Here is a 19,009-nt window from a genome sequence, read left to right on the forward strand (position 1 = left end):
CTGCAAGTTTCATCCAAATCAGACAAAAAAAAAACAAAGTTATAGATATCTCATTGATTCCTCATTATACCCTATGGCCGGATGTCCCAGGCGGCTCCGAAGCTTCAGAGCTGCTTTGGCCAGATCAAGGTGGAAACCCGGTCCAGAGCTCCAGATCAGATCACGGCCATCCGAAGCGGTCAGATCCAAAGCTGGATCAGATCGCTGCCGACTTGCACAGGCCTAGGCATTGGTCTTAAAGTCTGTGCTTTGGGAATGTGAAAACCTTAGCCCTTTCATATCTCTCTCTCCCTATATCTATCTATAAATAAAAGATTTATGTTTTCACATGGCCCAGTGTTGCCTCACACAGTAATGTTGCCAACTCTCATGTTCTTGGCATTGTTCTTAAAAGTCTACGCTTTGGGAATGTGAAAAATTTAGCTTGCTCATTTACATTTACACACATACATTTATATATATATATATATACACACACACATACACATACACACACACATACATATACTGTGGAGGGGAGGAAGGCCTGGGCCCAATGCCCGGGAGGACCTGGCCTGAGCAGGGGGGAGAAGCCAGGCCACCACAGCAGGGCACCAGGAAGAGCAGGCTTGGGGCCAACACGGGATGGGGGGAGGAGTGGTCCCAGGACTGGGGGGGGGGTGGCCATCACAGAAGGAGGGAGGGGCAGGCCAAGGCCAAGGCCAAGGCCAGTGCTGGTGGCCTCACCCCCACTCCCCTTCCACACTGCCAAGGAGCCGAGGGAAGCAGGGTCAGGACTCTGTTGTCACCACCTGCAGGGCGCTGGCCTCGCCCCTCCAGCCCCTGCATCCCCAGCATCACAGTGGCATGGTGCCCCCCCATCGCTTTTCATCAGCCAATCAGAGCACAAATAAAGCATTATGGACAGACAGACAAATTAAGACCTTCATAATATTAGAACAGCTTTAAAAAATAAAAAAATTCTTTAAGGAACAACTCCAACAATAACGCAACACTGGTGCACGCGCGTCTCCACCGACCGAAGGACCGACCGCGAACACCTGCGTGAGGCTGCAGGTAGCCGCCTTTATAAGCAGTGGGCAGGGCTAACCCGGGCGGTGGGCGGGGCTTGGCGCGGTGACGTACATTGCCGCCGACGGGCTGCTGCTGGCGTTACTGCTGTGCGACAGTGGCGGTGATGCGGCTGGGGGCAGGGCTGTTGCGCGGGGCTGGGTCCCTATTCCGGCCCCCGGCCCCGGCCCGGCCCCGCGCGCTGGTGTACGAGCGGCACGGGGAGCCGGCCGACGTGTTGCAGTAAGGGGCTGCGGGCTGCCTGGGCCCCGCCGTTTGGGGATGGGCTGGTTATGTCCCGGGCGAGAGAGCCCCTAGCAGGGGGCAGCGGGTCTCCGGCTCCTCTGCGCGGCCAGGCGGGGGGAGATAATGCTGGAGCCTTTCCCGCTGCTTCCCGCCCAGGTCAGCGGGAGCGTGAAGTTGCCGGGCATGCACGCCCCCTCCCCGGTTGCCCTGCTCCGTCCGGTGCTACCGAGGCGGTTCTGGCGTCGGAGAGGAGAGATGGGCGCACGTGCGAGGTGGGGAGCCCGGGGGCACGAGCGGGGTTCGAGCCCATCCTTGTTGTGTGGTGGTAGGTGTGGGGTGGCCGTGCTGGCTCCACCCAGGGGGCACAGTCCAGTGTCACTGAGACCAGCATCTGCACGGTCAGATTTCTGCACATTTGACATGATTTCCCTCAGGAATGTGAGAGGCACTAAATCTAGGGGCTAAAAGTTGATGCCTCCTAACTCCTGTGACCTTGGTCTTCACTCAACTTCTTTTTTCTTCCTGTATTATGGACTTACCACCGGCTCGCAGATATTGAATAGAAAAGGGATTCAGGTTGACAGTGTGCCCTTGAGGGCTCAGTTAAAAAAAAAAATACAGTTTGTGATACAGCAGTGTTGATGCAACTTTCTTGAAATGGTTTTATCAGGCTTGTAAGAGAAATGGGAGTGTAAAACTAGAAGGTGCTCCTGAGCCATCGAATCCTGTCCCCTGTATTCCCAGACAACTGTTTGTCCAAGTGTAATAAAGGCAGAGAAAATTCTGTTTGTATGGCTCAGCAGCGGAAAAATTGTTGGGCTGTATGGGCAAAACAGACTGTACGCAAAGTGCTGTTGACAGCATAAAATAAACACTCAGAAGAGAGAAATCTATGTTAACTTTGCCTTTCAGCAGTCTGGGTGGTGCTTATAACTTGTATGACACATTTTCTGATAGATATGATTTTTCAAGTTGACAGTGTCCTTTGAAGTCTGCACAATCACGGAGTTGTACATAGCTGAGTAGGTAGGCCCTGGCACCAGTGGTTCATCCAGTTCATTTTAATAATTCTTAGACTTTTCACACTTGGCAAGAGGATTCTTTATTTCTCCCAGTTAAGTGTTCTTTGTTGCTTGATGGCAAAGGGTTGTAACCATAGCTTTGCTGTTGATTCTTGTTATATCTTTAGCTGACTAGGTAGTACTGTGCTACTGGATCAGTTGGAATTATAAACCTGGATGTATTTGTAGTCTAATCCAGTTGCCCAGCCATATTATTGCCTTATCTTGGAGTTTGTTCCTCCCTGAGGATTTTCACTTCTAACTTTTATGTTTTGGTCCGTAAGAGAATAGAATACCATGTGAAGGCATCTGGTATCTGGGCTGTTTGTGTGGGTTTTTTTGGTTTCTTTTTATCGTAAATGGGGTTGAGCAAACTGAGAAACTGATGCAGGTCCAACATATTTCATCCAGACATTTAATACCCAAGCATCAGGGTGTGTATTGGCTCCCTTTGCAAGCTCTTCATTCTTTTTGTTGAAGGAAGGTGTACAGGGCAGTCTGGTCTTGTTGAAGAGGGAACAGTCAGCCTTGTTGAAGAAGCCTGGCTGTGAGGTATTTGAACGATGATGGTGTGTCCCACTGACAGATTAAAACTCCTAAAAAGAGCAGAAAGGTAGCAAACTGTGAACAGGACAAGTTTGCAAAGGGAGGAACAAAGCTGCTTTGCTGGGACCAGACCCAAAGGAGTTCCCTTTCCAGTGCTTGGGAGAGGGCAGCAGGGTTTGCTTTTGTTTGTTTGATTGCTATTTAAAGACTGCTTTATTTGGGAGAACTGGCTGGTATCTCCTTGGGGAACAAAACCAACCCACAGAAACCAGCAGGCTAGACAACCCGCTTACAGAGATGTCAAAAAATTCAGGAATGGAAGCAACAGCCTTCTGTCATGACATACTGCTGATCACATCCTCTCTTTGTGCAACCAGAAAATCTGAGCAGTTCTGCCACTGAAGTATAGGACGAGTGACTCATTTTATTTGCTCTGAAAGTATGAAACTCCTGCTGGCATACCTTGAATGACATTTTAAATTAAAGTTGTGGGTTTTTTCCCACTTAGATTCCATACGAGGTTAACGCTCATATCTTACAGGTATCTAGACCGGAAGTGTTTGTGTAAAGTAGCTCCAAGTAGTAATTCAGCCTTGATAAGCATACCACCAAGACGCGTATTCCCTCTCCCCCGCCCTCCCCCACTTTCATTTAAAAGAAATTTTAGATTGGGCTCATTTTTAACTAAGGCTAAGAAAGGAGATGTCAAACCAGTTGCTACATTTTTTTTAAACTACAAACCCTCAGACTATAGTGAAATAAATATGTTACTGTGAGTTTCTTACTGGATTGTGTTTAGGCTTTTGGTGTCTAAAACTGCAAAGTTGGAGGTTGTTCTTTAAGAAGAGAGATTTCAGCATGGACATGCTGGAAAATATATTAAAGTATGGCAATTTTAAAAGCAAGGAATCTTGAGGATTTGCTGTCCCAGTGTAATTGCTTAGAACTACATTTCAGAAATAAAGGAAGCTTTTATTCAGCATCTTAAACACCGCTTTCTCTCTCTATTTTTCCTACTTAAGCATGCAACATCACATCACAGTACTTCTGGTTTCTGTGAATTGCTGGGCACCCTCAAGTGCAACTGAAGTCGTGGTCAGCTGTAGGCATTAAGCATCCCAAAAGCCATAAAGATGTAATTCTTAAGAATTCCATGCCCGGTCCTGCACTCTGTACTTGGGAGACTTACCTGAGTAAGGAATGAAAGATTAGGTTTGGTTTGACCTGTCAAAGTATGGTTGGTGAGAGTGCTCAAGTTTTGTGTTGTCCAAAGACAAAAGGAGAAGATTTCTGATGGTTATCTTGGAGCTGTGCTAAAGACATTCTGTCCCTGTTCCTTACACGAGAGAGAATCTTGCCTAATGATGATTGTACGCTCCATTTTTCAGAATCCCATACATCTCTCTAAGTGTCACAACGCTGTTCATTTTTCTCCTAAAGCAAAAGCAAGGATGACATTAGCAGTAAAATACCTGACCAGCATCTAGTGGATGAAGCAATGGCTTTCTTATGCAATTTACCTGATTAGTTAAGGCTAGTGACCATTATTCATTGGGATGACATGACATGTTTTAGCAAAGTTGGATGATTAGATTCCAGCAGTGCTCCGCTAATACCCACACACTAATAGTTACAACAGTATTTCCATTTAAAAACCATTTTTTAAAGGGAATTATCAGTTACAAAAACATGTTCAGCTGTCAAATTTTAGGTAAAGGCCTTGGGTAAGATTTTCTTCTCTTGGTTTTAAGATGATTCACTGCATATCTAGGGCCAGTGTGTAAACAGATCAGTTTGTCATAGAAAAGTAGGACTGAAAAGGACCTCAGGAGGTCATATGGTCCAGCCCCCTGCCACCTCCCCCTCGAGGCAGAACCATCCCTAACTATAAACCATCCTTATAACTCAGAATAGCTGCACTGTGTTGTGGGAGGAGAAGCACCAACAATTTTTTGCTTGCAGTGCCAGCATCAAAAAATAGTATGACAGAATTGTTCTGATTTCCCCAGGTGTTATGACGGATAACTGTGGACAGACCAACATTGCCGGCATGCAAGTTGTAGGGGAATTAAGCTATAGGGATGTGCTGGTCCTTGTTAGTTATAAGCATGTTTCAACCTGGTTATCTTCACAGTGATTCTAGACGTGGTGTAAGATACTTGCTTTGAAATATCTGCTGTCAATGTGAGGTTTAAGTACATGATTGTGAAGCTTAATCATGCTTGATTGTGAACCACAGGTATGTGGTGCTTTGAAAAGCTCAGGAGGAAGCTATACTGCTGGGTATCTCTGAAGTAATGTTTCTCAACCAGGGTGCTATGAGGCCCTTTCAATATTGCTGTGGCACTGCCATGTGTAGATGAAATGGCTCCATGTACCATTGTTTCCAGGAGGCATGTGTGGAGTTGAAGCCAAGCCAATAAGCCTGTCTGAGGGCTGTCCAACTGGTGCACTGACAATCCTCTGCTGCACTGCTGTGGATCAGGAATCCATGTGCCACTAGTCCTACCCAGGAGTTTGGGGAACCACCCCTGTAGTGTGCTGCCTACACAGCACGCAGCCCAGGAACCACATGTCAGCATCATGCCCAGCCCTGCAGAAGGTGGACAGCCCTGGGCCTATGTGATAAACCTAATGCAGGCAGTAGTGGCTTCTTCTGCTATGGCCACTTCTGGGTCTAGCTCTGCATATGCCTTCTGGAAACAGGTATATGGAGTAATTTCACATGGCAGCAATGCAGCAGCCTGGCGAGACAGCCAGCTGAGAAATGCTGTTTTGTGGATTTTACTCTAGGCTGCTGCACCATTGCCACCACATTAGTTTTATCTGATGGAGGGGTGGGTTCCTGCCTGCATTAGGTGAGCTAAGAAAGCACAACAGTGATTCTCAGCCAGGGCACCAGTACAGTTTGGAAAGTTATAGAGGGGGTGTTCTCCCTCTCTTCCCCTCCCTTCCCCATACTTAGGGCTTTTTTGTTGTTGTTGTTTTTTAATACTAGATTTAAAAATATATGTATGGCTTTTGATTGCAGGCCTTTCATCTATGGTGTAGATCACTGCCCAAAGGAACTTGAAATTGAACAATCAAAATATTTGTCTTTAAAAAGCAGCAAAGGGGCATAAAAAGCTGGCTGCTTTTTCTGTTGGAAAAGCATTATACTTAATCTAAAGCACTGCAGAAATAGTCAGGTAAAAGTCAACTGCTGCTCTGTGCCATGAACCCATTCCCCCCAGGGTCCTTACTGAATTAAATATGCCCGTGTAAATGGAAGGTCTCAGGACTCCCATTGACTTCAGTGAGAGTTTTGGGTGCTCGAAGGAAGACTGATCACAAGTACAAAAAGCCCCTCCCTGGAAAGATCATTTAGCATCTCTGTAATGAGGAAAAGGAAACTCAAGCAGCTGCAGGAGGTTGAGGAAACTGGAACTGTTTTCCTCTAACAAGGGAAACTGTATCATGTAGAAGCTGTGCTGCACACTCCTGTAGGGACTGTGCCATAACAGCCATGCACAGACTCCCACATGGGTGGTAGCTACTGTGTACCGATTAGCTCCAAACAGATGCGAGAGAATTCCCAGCAGAGTCGAGCAATAAAACCCCCTCTGAGTTTAGCACCGTGCTGCACAAAACTCCAGCTACTCCATCTATAAGGACTTTGATATGTGTACTTACTGTGCACACACACATTCCCATTGACAGTAATGGCTTTAAATGAGCGATTGTGTCCATGATTTGTTGATTTAAACCATTGGGATCTTAAAGCTGTGAATAGAGTCATTATAGTTTCCATGGAGAAACCTTCACAATTCTCTTGAAATAGCTCCATACCAAACCAAACTTAATTCCAGTAATTCTAGGCAGCATGCTCCACAACAACTGCTTGTGCGCACTTTATAGAGGCATTAAACATACAGAGAACACTCTTAATGTAACCTTCCAGCCACCTTGTCTAAAACTCCCTTTGCAAGGACAAGCATACAGGTCTAGCTGAAACCAGTAAAAGCCAGGAAATTCAAGGCTGTCCCTGCTCCGCTGCTAGGTATTGCAGAATTGCAATCCTCAAGTAAATGTCTTAGTTTGTGCATTAATATAATCATGGTATCACTCTGGGAATGATGGCCTTCCTTGTGACTGATGGCTGTGCAAGGCTTCCTTACACAGCTCTTCAATTCTGAGCAGCAGCATCTTCCAACCTGGAGCGTCCCCTTCCTAACTCCAGCTTTACTTACAAGTTTGTCCATCTGATTTAAAAATCCAAAAATGACAACACTGTAAAGGAGCAAGATGCTCAGCAGGTTACATCATTCTTATTTGGGACGTCTGGGTCAGCATAGTGTTGAGCTAAACTGTTGCATATCTGATGCCCAATGAGAGATATAAAATACTCATCTTTTTCAGGTAAATCCTTGAGCCTTTCAGCCTGTGCCTCTCAGACAAGCTTGAGCCAAGGTAATGGAGGAATAGCAGCAAAAGCTAGAGAGGAGTCTACTGTATTTGTCTCCTGAGCTTGCGTAGCTTTAAAAATCCTGGCCTTTGCCTTCAGGGACCAAAGTCTGTTCTAATGCAGCCCTGTTCTGTAGAGCCTGCTGCGCAATGCAGAATTTATACACAATCCTCCTTGATGTTCAGGGAGTTGCACCAAAGGTGGATTTGGCCCACTGTTTAATTGCTTTGGCATGTGGTGAAATGGCTTCAAAGCTGAAGGACAGTGGCCCCAATTCAGCAAAGCTTTTAAGCACATATCTAAGTCCCATTGATTCAGTGTTTGCAAGCATCAGTTTAAACTTGGTTGTGTTGGAGCCCAGGCTACCACTGACAAAAGGCCTGCACATTCATGCAGTTTCAGTTGTGACCTCCTTAGAATTTCATCGCAGCTTAAGGTCTTCAGCATGCAAATTCTGAAGTGTTAAAAGCCTTCTGACAAGTACATTGTGCTGTTTAATTCAAACCTGAGATTTATGTAGAAATCAGCCATGCAACTTATGGTGGGGGGGGACATTTAGCCAGCACAGGAAAAAAATATGTTTATATAGTTCCTAATGATATGCACCAAACAGGATGTAATCACAGCTAAATAACCATGCTCTTAAAACTGGCAGCCAAGTGCAAGCTTCTTATTGCCATCTTCTTCAGAGCCACAGCTTCTCAAGTCTGTTCACATGTAGTTAATAATTGCTGTAATTATTAGAATGCTTTCTGGCCACACTCCAGCTTACCCATCTCCTTCCTCTAACCAAGCACAGGACTGCTGTTATTGCTGCAATGTCAAAACTGGTGGCAGAAGAGTTATCTTTACTGCTCCTGCTGTCTGAAATAGCTTTCCCGTGTATGTCTAACCTGTCTTGCACCTCCACTGGTGTCATCTTTTTACACCATACTTGTACAGAACTATGGAGTATAGAGGTCTAAAGCTGCTGGGTTCCCCATAATACACAATTTTTTGGCTGCTGACTCTGAGTCTATGGAAAAGTTTTACCAGTTATACCAGTGTAACCTTCCATGTGGTCATTAATTATAGAATGAAAGAGCTCTTCTTAGCTCTTGTACTCAGCAAACTAAATTGGATAATTGGACACGCCTGCTCTTATTCCAGGATTGTTCTAGTGAAATCATCCTGGTTTAAGTTTCCATTAGATAAATACTGAAAATCATTCCTGTGTAGTTAAGGCCAAAGTTTGCAGTTTCCTTTTTCCTTTTTTCTTTTAAAAAAAAAAATAAAAATTCAGGTATTTGGCAGCACAAGCTCTGGGCAGTGTGAACTGCTGTATTCTTTTTGCTGGGGTATTGGCACAAGTGCTAGTCGTTCAGTGATAGGCTGATCACATAGAAATCCAGGATATCATCCAGGGAATCCAGGACGCTGCCCTGCTCCCCCACCCCTCTTTCCAGCACACTCAAAAGTCAGCAGGACCAAGGCCACATGCCTGCCTGCAAGGTGCTCTGCACTGCTCCAACTCCTGGACAGACTGGGGCCTGACAGACTGCAGCCTGTGCCTCTGTGTTTCTGAGACACCCATTATAATTCTCAACAGCCAGCTGCGACCAGCCTCTGAAATCTGGGACTGTCACAACTAAACTGGAACATACAGTCACCTTATTCAGTGAGGAACAAGTCATTGTGCTTGTATGTCATTGACTGTAGTAGCAGATATTCAGGAAGTAGCAGAGCATTGGTGCCATCATTGCACTGGAAAGGGAATTCGTAGTTCAACTCTGCTTTCTCCAAAATGGAGCAGGGCAGGGTGAGTTGCTGAGTAGACTGGGAGTATTTTAGGGTAGAAGTATATGAGAAATCAGTTCTACATAATGCTGGGCCCCTTGTAATTTAAGTGTAAGGTCCATGCAGGCAGTGTTTTGGTTTTGGATGCAGCTTCTGCAGAAAGCATTTGCTGTACACGTTCAAGTTAATTAATATTAGTCTTTCTCTCTTTAGGTTAAAGGACCTAGAGCTTGGAGAACTAGGTGGTTCTGAGGTCCACGTTAAAATGCTAGCCGCCCCCATCAATCCATCAGACATCAACATGATCCAAGGTAACTATGGTTTCTGTGATTTCAGAGTTTATAAGCAAAAAGTTGGCTTTGCTTCCATTCCTGTGTGTGGAATTCCTGCTGACTAGCAACATGCTGTCAAATGAGCAATTACGCAAACAGACTGTAAGAATTTTAATGACGTTCCCTGTAGGTTTTTGTGAAAGGTTTAGGCCTGCTTCCCAGTGTTGCTGTGGTGTAGGTCTGAGCTCATACAGAACAGAAGTTAGGAGATGCCTGTTGTTCATTATGCCTTTTGATGTAATATGTTTTTACCATGATTTGGCTTCTCTTCCAGGGACTTATGCCCTTCTGTCTGACTTGCCTGCAGTAGGAGGAAATGAAGGTGTTGGAGAAGTAATAGAAGTTGGCAGTCATGTGACTTCTTTGAGGCCTGGTGATTGGGTAATCCCAGGAGATGCAGGACTTGGTGAGTTTGTACATGAATATTTGGAGGCTTATCTTGAGCTGGTGTTGAGTAATCCTAGCTCCATTGACTTCAGTGAAGCGGTTGTGGTTCATGCAAGCTGAGGATCTTCCCTGTGACTTTCCCATGGCCTCTTCCCCCTGCAGATCCCAAAGTGCATTATAAATAATCATAGGAAGTAGATAGGTCTCTCGTTTATAGATTTTCAGGAGAAAATTGAGGGAGGAAAGATTCCAGCCTACCCATAGTATTGTAGTGAGTCTCCCATCCAACTGGGAGTAGACCCCAAGATTTTTGCTTTGTATCGCTGAATTGTAATATTGCCCAAATGTGTGAGATAAAATCGTAACAATTGTATCTGCATTCATCCCACTGACCTTTTCACTCTAACAAACCTCTCTCGTTGCTAAATAACATACTTCACAAAACTTTAACTGCAAGAGGGTCTTTGTTTGTACCGTCCCCGAAAGTCACTCTGGATGTTCCCATGCTTTATTTAATCGCGTCCGGTCACGAGTTAATTCATCCTCAGTAAGCGAGTGAGTTTCCAGAGGTGCTTTACCCCCTCCAACTTCCACTGCAGCTATTTGACTGAGGTCACACAGGAAGCTTATAGCGTAGCTGGGAATTGAACCCAGATCTCCTGAGTACCTAGTATGCTTCCCTAACCACAAATGTCTCTTGTGTTCTGTTTTTACCTATATGTCTTGTCTTGTGAGCTAATCATCAGGTTGTGGGATTTTAAACTTGGAGGAAATACTGTGCTCTGTAGCATAATTGTGGCTCTGATGTACAGTATTAGCTTGGTACACCCTTAGTCATGTGCACTGCCTGGTTAGGGCAATTACATCTAATAGAATGTAATTTTTTTAAAAATCTCCATTAGAAAATGTTCCAGGCGAGGGAAGCAGTGGTTGGAATCCATTTACTACCATATTAGGCTAATTGCAAATATCATAGGTTATATCATCTCAAATGAGAAGCATCTGCATAGCCAGTGGAGTTGCACAAGACACTCTTAATTTTGTATCTGTTTTTATGCTGCCTGAAACTGTTCTGATGTTTGAAACTATAACACGTGCTTATAACCAGGGATCTGGGTTTTCCATTTCCCATGGGAAGCAGAAAAAAATATGGATTTTCTCTTTTACCTGAGAAAAATGTGGGTTTTTCATTTTAACAGAGAAATAGATTTTTCTCTTTTGCAAAGAGCTCTCTGCAGGCTGGCAGAGTTCCAGCCTGCAAGGGGCTGGGGGAGCAGGGGGAGGATGATCAGGCAGGGGGTGCCATGTACATGTACACGCACATGACCACCAGGCAGCCTAGAGAGCAGCTCCAGCAGGTAAGTTGGGGAGTGGGGGGAATTGAGGCCCCATAGGGAGGGAGGGAGGGAGTTAGGCAGGACTGGGGGTGGGATGCTGCCCAGCTGGGCAGTGTGTGGGGCTTTGGGCTCCGGGTTGCAATGTGTGGTTGCAGGGCCCTGGTGGGTCAGGGCCATGGGTGGCTTGTCCCAGGGGTGGCAGGAGGCTGGCTCCTTGCCACTGCACGCACTCCCAGGGGCACAGAGGGGGCACATACCCCCCCAGATCTGTGCATGGTGTGGGCTGCCCACTGCAGGCTCAGGCATCCTGCCCTAATGTCCTCCGCAACCCAACACCTGGGACCCAACATGGCAGGGCAGAGCAGGGCTGGGTGGGGAAGCTCATTGCCGCCACTGTGAGCCCCATGCCACCCTAGCAAAGCACCCCCTGCCTGCCCAGTAGCAGCGAGGGATGCAACTATGTGCCACCACCCCCTCCACAGCCAGGCAGGCTGGGGGTGCTTTGCTACCATGGTATGGGGCTTGTGGCAGCAAGGAGCTTCCCCACGCAGCCCTGCTCTGCCCTGCCATGCCCACCGGGCTGTGGAGGCCCTGGGGGGAATGCAGCAGGGCAGGGAGCCCAAGCCTAAAACAGCCAGCCTGTACCCACCCCACACAGTTCTGGGGGGCACATGCCCCCCTGTCCCCTGGGAGTGCGTGCAGCGGCAAGGAGCTCTGCTCCAGCTAAGCCACCTCCAGGGGAGGGGGAGCTGGGCTCCGTGCTTGGGCCACAGCAGCTGCCACCTCCCGCAGGCAGCAGCTGGGGCTCGGGCACTGCTGCAGGGGGGCAGGAGGTTGCAGACCTGAATCCCTGGCCCTGTAGCCATGGCAACTGGGGGCCTGCTCCAGCTGGACGGGGAGGGCCACGGCGGGCAAGGGGCAGCAGCAGGGCAGTATTTTATTTGTGCATAACATTTCTGGTTTGTACCTGTTTAAAGACTGAGGCATGAAGAACAGGGTTTAAATAATCTTAGAGTTAAATTTATAAATTTGAATACATATCTTGGGTTATATGTTTAACAGCTTTCAAGTGACATTTTTTTTTTTCTGTACAGTATTATTTGGGCCCCTTGAAGTTTTCTGCCAACATTTCCAATCCCATTTGTTCTGATAACAGATTCAGCACCTATTTTATTTAAAGTCTGTTTTCTACACCATCAGGAAAGTGGTATCAGTGAGGGCTTCCAGTTAAGAATCAAAGGGGGCTCAGTCACAAAGGATACAATGGGAAATAAAAGTACTTTTTGGCACAAATGAATATGGGGTGAATTCAGGTATCAGTGTAGGGGCTCCTGTCTCTAAATCACTAGGAAACTGACTTTCCCAAAGTAGCCCATTTCTGGCTGTCTGGATGTTGAAAAATTCCCTGAAGAGTAAAAGGGAACAGCTTCACAATGCATTTTCCTGTTTCGTATGCCTACTGTTGCTTCACTGTGGGCACATCTACATGTGCCCCTGTGGCGCCATTATTACTGCAAAGTCATTTAGGAATTCCTTTTGGAAGTATGCTAACAGCCTACGCTGTGCCATCCGCGTGACAGTTATTTTTAGCTGCTGCATCATTGTAGTGATGCACTATACCGAGGGAGCGCATCATCACAGTGACATAGCTGTGACGTCACAGTTTTTATCCACCTGAATCCCACCATATGCCAGCCCAGTCTGGTGCACAGGGCCACATTATCTGACTCCTGGGCCTCCCAAAAGGTCTGGAAATTTAGTAGCAGGGAAGCAGCAGTTAATGCTGCCGTTGCCCCTGCTGCCAAATTGCTGGACCCTTGGGGAGCTCCACGGGCAGGATGACATGGCTTTGCGGGCTGGATCTGGCCTGCGGGCTGGAGGTTGAGCACCTCTGACACAGAATAATCTTCCTGATGCAGAGATGCTGCAAACCATAGTTCTTTCTGCAAGAACAGAGTCATAGAAGGGCAGGGTTGAAGTAATTGGATTTGGCTTCATTAGTAGAACAACTTCTAGCAGGTTTTAAAATGGTATGCTGGTTCTACCTGAAAGCCTCAAACTGCTCCACAGCCATTCACTGCTAATCTGGACCAAAAAATCTTTATGCACTCTGGATTATGTCATTGTCATAAGGGCATCTTGAATCTTGCCTTAAGAGTTGGCGTAGTCAGTTAGGGCACAGAGAGATGTGCAACTCCCAGCTGTAACTTAGGAAGCTTCACTGAAAGGGGCAAGGGGGGGCAGGTGGATTGGAGCCCCCACCTGTGGGGGGGCTCCAATTTGCTCACCTCCCCCTTCCATTGCATGTTGGGCAAACCCCAGAATGGAGCTCCCCATCCCCCTTCTCCCCATCCCATCCTGACAACAGCACCGGTGGCGCAGCTGGGCTGCATCAGACCATCCCCCCCTCCCCGGGCAGCGACAAACAGAAGTTAATAGCTATGAGAAGAATTTAGAAAGATGGAGGTAAACTGAGCAAGTAGCTAATGGACCAACATGCTCAAGATGGGTTTTTCTCACAATCTATGGATTTTCCCCATAGCTCCGCTTTGGAGCACCTTTATCTGAACCCTCATTAAATGAGGATTAATTTGTCACATGATCAGGCACTTTTAAAGCACTCTGCAGCCATGCACTTCTGTCAGAGCATGGTTGTAGAGCGCTTTCAAGGGGCTAATCACACAGCAAATATCACTTCTGTCAGCGCCCTTGGTGTAAAAGACCCGGAAATCATGGAAGTCCTTCGTCCAGCCCTAGGTTTTCAAGATGTGTCCTTCTGTGAGGTTGTACAAACTCCTTTTACCTCTGTCCATCCAGAGGAAAACCCTTCAAACCAGATGCTGTATCAAAGTTACCCGTGCAAGTCAGCTGTGCCGAAACATTCTTCCAGTGATGGAGCAGAAGCAGAGTTATATATCAGTCATGAAGCTGCTGATCGAGTCGATGGTAGGCAAAGGATAGCACACATCACAAAGATTTCCAAAAACCAGTGAAGGAAGCCACATAACTACAATCACGTTATGTATCCTGTTGCATCCAAAAGCAAAGTAGCATCCAGCTGGGGACCTTGGAAGTCTCGGATTAACCACATAATACAGACAGTGGGGTGGCATTTTCAAAAACGCTTTGAGAATGCAACTTGAGCTCCTAAGGTATTTAAGCTGTCCCCCAGATCCGATCTCTGATCTTCTGTAGTCTGAAGAAATGTGCATATAATGGCAACACTGCCATCATTTCAGTCCATGGACTCTTTCGTGGGGGAAGGATATTGTAGGACGTTAGTTCAGTGTTTAAATATTCTAGGTGCCGTTATAGAGGAAGTTCAAACTAGTGCTCTCCCTTGCAAGTGATATCAGAGGAAAGCCTAACACTTGTGGCTTGAAATATTTAAGAAAATATGGTAATTTTACCGCATGTCCTGGAGCATAATACACCCCTTGTTTTTGAAAGGCAGAATGAAGAAAAAAAGATCTTTCCTTGTAGTAAGGAACTGAGTAGCAGCAGCAGCAGCAAGGGAGCAGTGCCTGTTCATTGTTGTGGGTCGTGTACAAAATTTTCTTTCACCTTTGCCCATGCTGGCAGAAATGTGTCTTACCCTATTTCTCACACACGTTGCTCACTGAAATTTCCAGCAATTGGTTTTGGACTGGGGGGAGGGGTGTTATGCGAGACAATACAGTACCTCTGCATGCAAATTTGTACTTGGGACTGCAGCTGTCATTAACTCATGCCTGCAGAATGTTAGTCTCCCAAAAGGGTGATGGGGGGGATGTTGACATTATTGGAAAAAGCATGGTATCTATTTTTGGTAGGAGTTAAGTTTGTGGTGCCAAGATGAAAAATGCACCTTTGCTTTACTGAACTAGAACATTGCACTTGATAAAGTGATCAGTTTAAGGCTTTATATCCTTAATTTTCTTTGCTTTTATGGGCTTGGATTTTTGTGAATAATAGGTAGTTACATTGCTCCTAGCTAACAATCTTAACTGTGGTGTGTTCTGTTTTAAGGCAGCTTTTATCCTTTGGCATTAGGAAGGATAATAGTTGTCTTTTTCTTCTTCCTGAGCTTTTTGTGCACACGTGGGTTTCTAGGATAAATTAAAATGTAGCTGAAATGGACAGATAACTAAGTAGGAGTGAATTTGCTGACCCAGCCAGTGGCTGCAGCAGCAGAGCTGTACCTTCTCCAGCGCTCACCGGACATGATGTGTAATAGTCTAGGGAACACGTATTAGCAATGCACAAATCTTGTGGGGGGAAAACCCCATCCTGAGCATTTTAGTCCATCCATTACTTGCTCAGTTTACCTCCATCTTTCTAACTGTTCTCATAGCTTATATCAAACTTGTCTTTTAAACCAGGAACATGGCGAACAGATGCAGTGTTCACGGAGGAAAAGTTGGTGAAGCTCCCAGGTGACATCCCTGTGCTCTGTGCTGCCACTCTGAGTGTCAACCCCTGCACAGCCTATCGGATGCTGTGTGATTTTGAGACCTTGGGGCCCGGTATGTGGTAAAGCTGTACCATGTATGCCATACTATGTCTCTCAATGTATGGCTGACTTTTATACTCTGAGAATATTAACCTTAAACAGCTTAGAAGAAATGGATTTGTGCAGTTCACTGTATAGCTATGTACAGAATATACCAATAAAAGTCTGATTTCCCATGTGTGGAAAATCTGACCACTGAATATTTAAAGTAGGGGTGTGGGAGTTTGGACTCTGGATACTATTTCTGGCTCTATCACTGTTGGTCATGTCTCTGTACCTGCTTTCCTAGCTGATAATTTGAGGAGATGCTTGTAATGTCTACTGTGATGATAACCAGAAACCCTGGTTATAGACCAGGACCCTGTACAGACACTGCATGAAGATGCAGTCCCTGACTGGCAGGGCTTTTGAGTTGATGTTAAGCTAGTGTTTGCAAAGCACTTTAAGATCCTTGAATGAATGACTCTGACTACAAGGCCAGGTCGTTATGATTATTGTCATATAACCTTAAGCACACAGCTCTGGAAATGGTGGCCTAAGGTGATCTGAGCTTCTGTACTTCATCACAGGTGAGTCTGTTATCCAGAATGCAGCCAACAGTGGTGTAGGACAGGCTGTCATCCAGATCGCAGGAGCCATGGGGATCAAAACAATCAATGTTATCAGAGACAGGTGAGTGTGTAATGTGTGCTGATTTATAGACCTTGTTAAAACTGGGTCATTTGTTTAACATTGTCCTAATCTGACAATTTCTTTACTTTTTCTGTATCCTGAATTGTTTAGTTGCCCTGTTTAAAAACCAAGTCCCCCTTTCTTCTCTCCCGTTTTCTACTGTATCTTTTCTACTGTGTCATTTCTTCTGATCACAAGAGGAAGCTGGACCTACAGTGCTGTGTGATAGCTTAGTAAGGGTAGATCCAGCTGGTTGATTTAAAGTGTCTGCTTACCCTTCTGCCTCAGAAGTTTCATTGTAATTGCTTTGGTACAAACCTTCACTAGGGTACCCCCACACCTACTAAGACTAGACTGTAGAAGGAGGTGGGAAGGAAATGCTTCTTCTATGTTTGAGCAGGATCATCACCCTTGACCTGCACCTGCTTTTATCTCATCCTTGTTCTACCTGTTGCCTGTTTAGGCCAAGAACCTGTATTGTAAACCTTGTCAGTGCCTCCTGATGGTGGAAAGATAGCATTTTTGTGTGGATAGGCAGGGATCTCTGTTCAGGTAGCTGAATCCAACAGTGGCTTCCTTTCAAAATTGATCTCCCCCTTCCTCCCTGAATGCTGCTGCCTGTCAAACAATTAGCAAATAGCATCAAATCTCTCCCTTTTTGAAGATGAGCTGTTAAAATGCAGGTGGAAACAGACTGTATCTTAATTCTGACACTGGCAGCTTCCAAGGGATTTTTAACTCTGAAAGACTAGCCAGTTCCCAGGGTCTGCTAGAGATCCCCTGCACTAACCCTTGAAGTAGAATGGAAGTGAGAGACTGGATGGCAAGGAAAAGCTGTTGTCTGGTGTCTTCTGTATCTGCTCCCCTTCAAGGTCTGCTTGATATGTTTGCTCCTCTCACAGAGCTGCTTGGTCTCTCTGCTTCTCATCAGAAGGTAGGATCTATCGCAGGTTAGTGCAGCAACAGCAGCTGATGCTGGTGGTGAGCAACTCCTGCTCTGTGACTGGTAACCAGCTCCTTGTCTGCTCAGTAGGACCCCGTTCTGTAGCACTGGGAGGCTGTGGGGGAGTATCCGGGAAATAGCATCTCTTGCTTAAGAGCAACTTGAGCCATTGTCTGAGACCAATGCCAGAAATTTTTCAGAAGAACATGGTTAGAAAGGGTGGCTGTTGACAGGAGAGAAGTGAAAGACTACACTGAGCATAAGGGACAGCATGAAATAAAATAAGGAACAGAATGAGGGTGGAGATATCAAGAACATTTCTCCAGGAGGCTGCTGGAGACCAGAGGTGCAGGGAGGTTTGGGCAGAGTGGGAGGTTTGGACAGAGTGAACAGTCTAGGCCAGGAGTGCTGAGGGTTTGTATCAAGCTCATAGTTGATACAGAAGGTGAGAGAACTTATTGAAGGGATGTTAGGAGAGGGCAGAAGCAACATGGTTCAAAACAGGATGAGAGGAGAAGAGAAAAAAATCCCTCAAAAGAGCTTGCACTACCAAACATGTTTGGGTCTTGTAGGGGGACACCTTGCCTTGATATGGACTGAGCCCTGTTTGCTCATCCCATGGTGGGAATTAGTTGGGGTTTTCAACCAGGGGTATGCATACCCCTGGGGGTACTTTGCCATGTACCCTGTGGGGCCTTCCAGCAGCGTGGAGAAACTGGCAGCACTTCTGGTTTCGCTGCCACGCATCCCCCTTCCCCACCCCCCCAGTCAACCAGCTGCCAGGGGTACCCTGACCAAAAAAGGTTGATACCCGAGTTAAAGTTTAGCTATAACTTATAATACAGAAAACTGAGATCAGCTAAATCAAAGGGCCCTGCAGAACTGTGCACATCTGAGCTTGTGGGGAATGGAGGCCAGGGCTTTCTGTCTAGCTTATTCTGTTTGTCCTTTGCTCAGACCTGACCTCCAAAAACTGGTAGATAGACTGACTGCACTTGGTGCGGACTACGTCATCACAGAAGAGATGCTGAGAAAGCCAGAGATGAAAGAATTATTTAAGGTACCTTACTGCTGGTCTCTTCAGCAAGAAGAATTACAGTAGGGAGACGAGAGTAATTCCTATTACCCAGAGCCAATATGGGGACATCTTTGGTGGGCAGACTGTCACCTGCTAGGCTTTTGACCTCAGTGATATTCTCTGACCATGAGTTCCATCAGTGTAAAATAAGGTGTTTCTTTTGATCCCTTTGAAAGTTGCCTGTCAGTTTTGTTGAGTGCCCCCTTGTTCTTCTTTGGGCAGGATGGTAACTTGGAGTGCCTGGCCACCTCTGCACCTTTTGGTATTTTTTGACTTGTCAGATCCTTCTTATTTGTCTCCTTTTCAAACTGAACAGCCCCGCTCTTCAGCCTCTGTTCATCCCGAGTCTTTCCATGCCTTGAATTGCTTATCTGTTTTTGGACTCTTGTGATGTGTCTGTATCTTTGAAGTGAGATGACTGCAATGGAAGTGCCAATGCTGACACCAATGTGGTGCCAGTAGATGTACTACAGGGACAATGGCAGGAAGAAACTAGATAGGACTTTGCATATAAGTCTCATATCCAAATTCTCTGATTTGAAATGCTCACTGCTTAACATATAGGCACCACCTCCTCTTCTAGGGAGGTTTCATAGTTTCGTAGTTTGTAGGGTCGGAAGGGACCTGAGCAGATCATCTAGTCCG

At 46.1% G+C, this 19,009-nt stretch overlaps 1 protein-coding gene across 2 annotated transcripts in view; it reads left to right on the forward strand.

Annotated features, from left to right (window-relative positions):
- The first annotated feature begins 1,172 nt into the window (after positions 1-1,172).
- MECR (mitochondrial trans-2-enoyl-CoA reductase) overlaps positions 1,173-19,009 on the forward strand; it is a 23,132-nt gene continuing 5,295 nt past the window's right edge. Inside the window, exons 1-6 of one of the 2 annotated variants that reach the window (XM_019547655.1) lie at positions 1,173-1,189; positions 9,337-9,434; positions 9,730-9,861; positions 15,541-15,684; positions 16,241-16,343; positions 18,244-18,346. In XM_019547655.1, the coding sequence (XP_019403200.1) occupies positions 9,389-9,434; positions 9,730-9,861; positions 15,541-15,684; positions 16,241-16,343; positions 18,244-18,346 (528 nt within the window). In that variant the 5' untranslated portion in view covers positions 1,173-1,189; positions 9,337-9,388. The other variant, XM_019547656.1, reaches the window with a different exon arrangement.

Source organism: Crocodylus porosus, unplaced genomic scaffold (genome assembly GCF_001723895.1).
Source record: "Crocodylus porosus isolate Cpor-Errol unplaced genomic scaffold, CroPor_comp1, whole genome shotgun sequence".
Taxonomy (NCBI): domain Eukaryota; kingdom Metazoa; phylum Chordata; order Crocodylia; family Crocodylidae; genus Crocodylus; species Crocodylus porosus.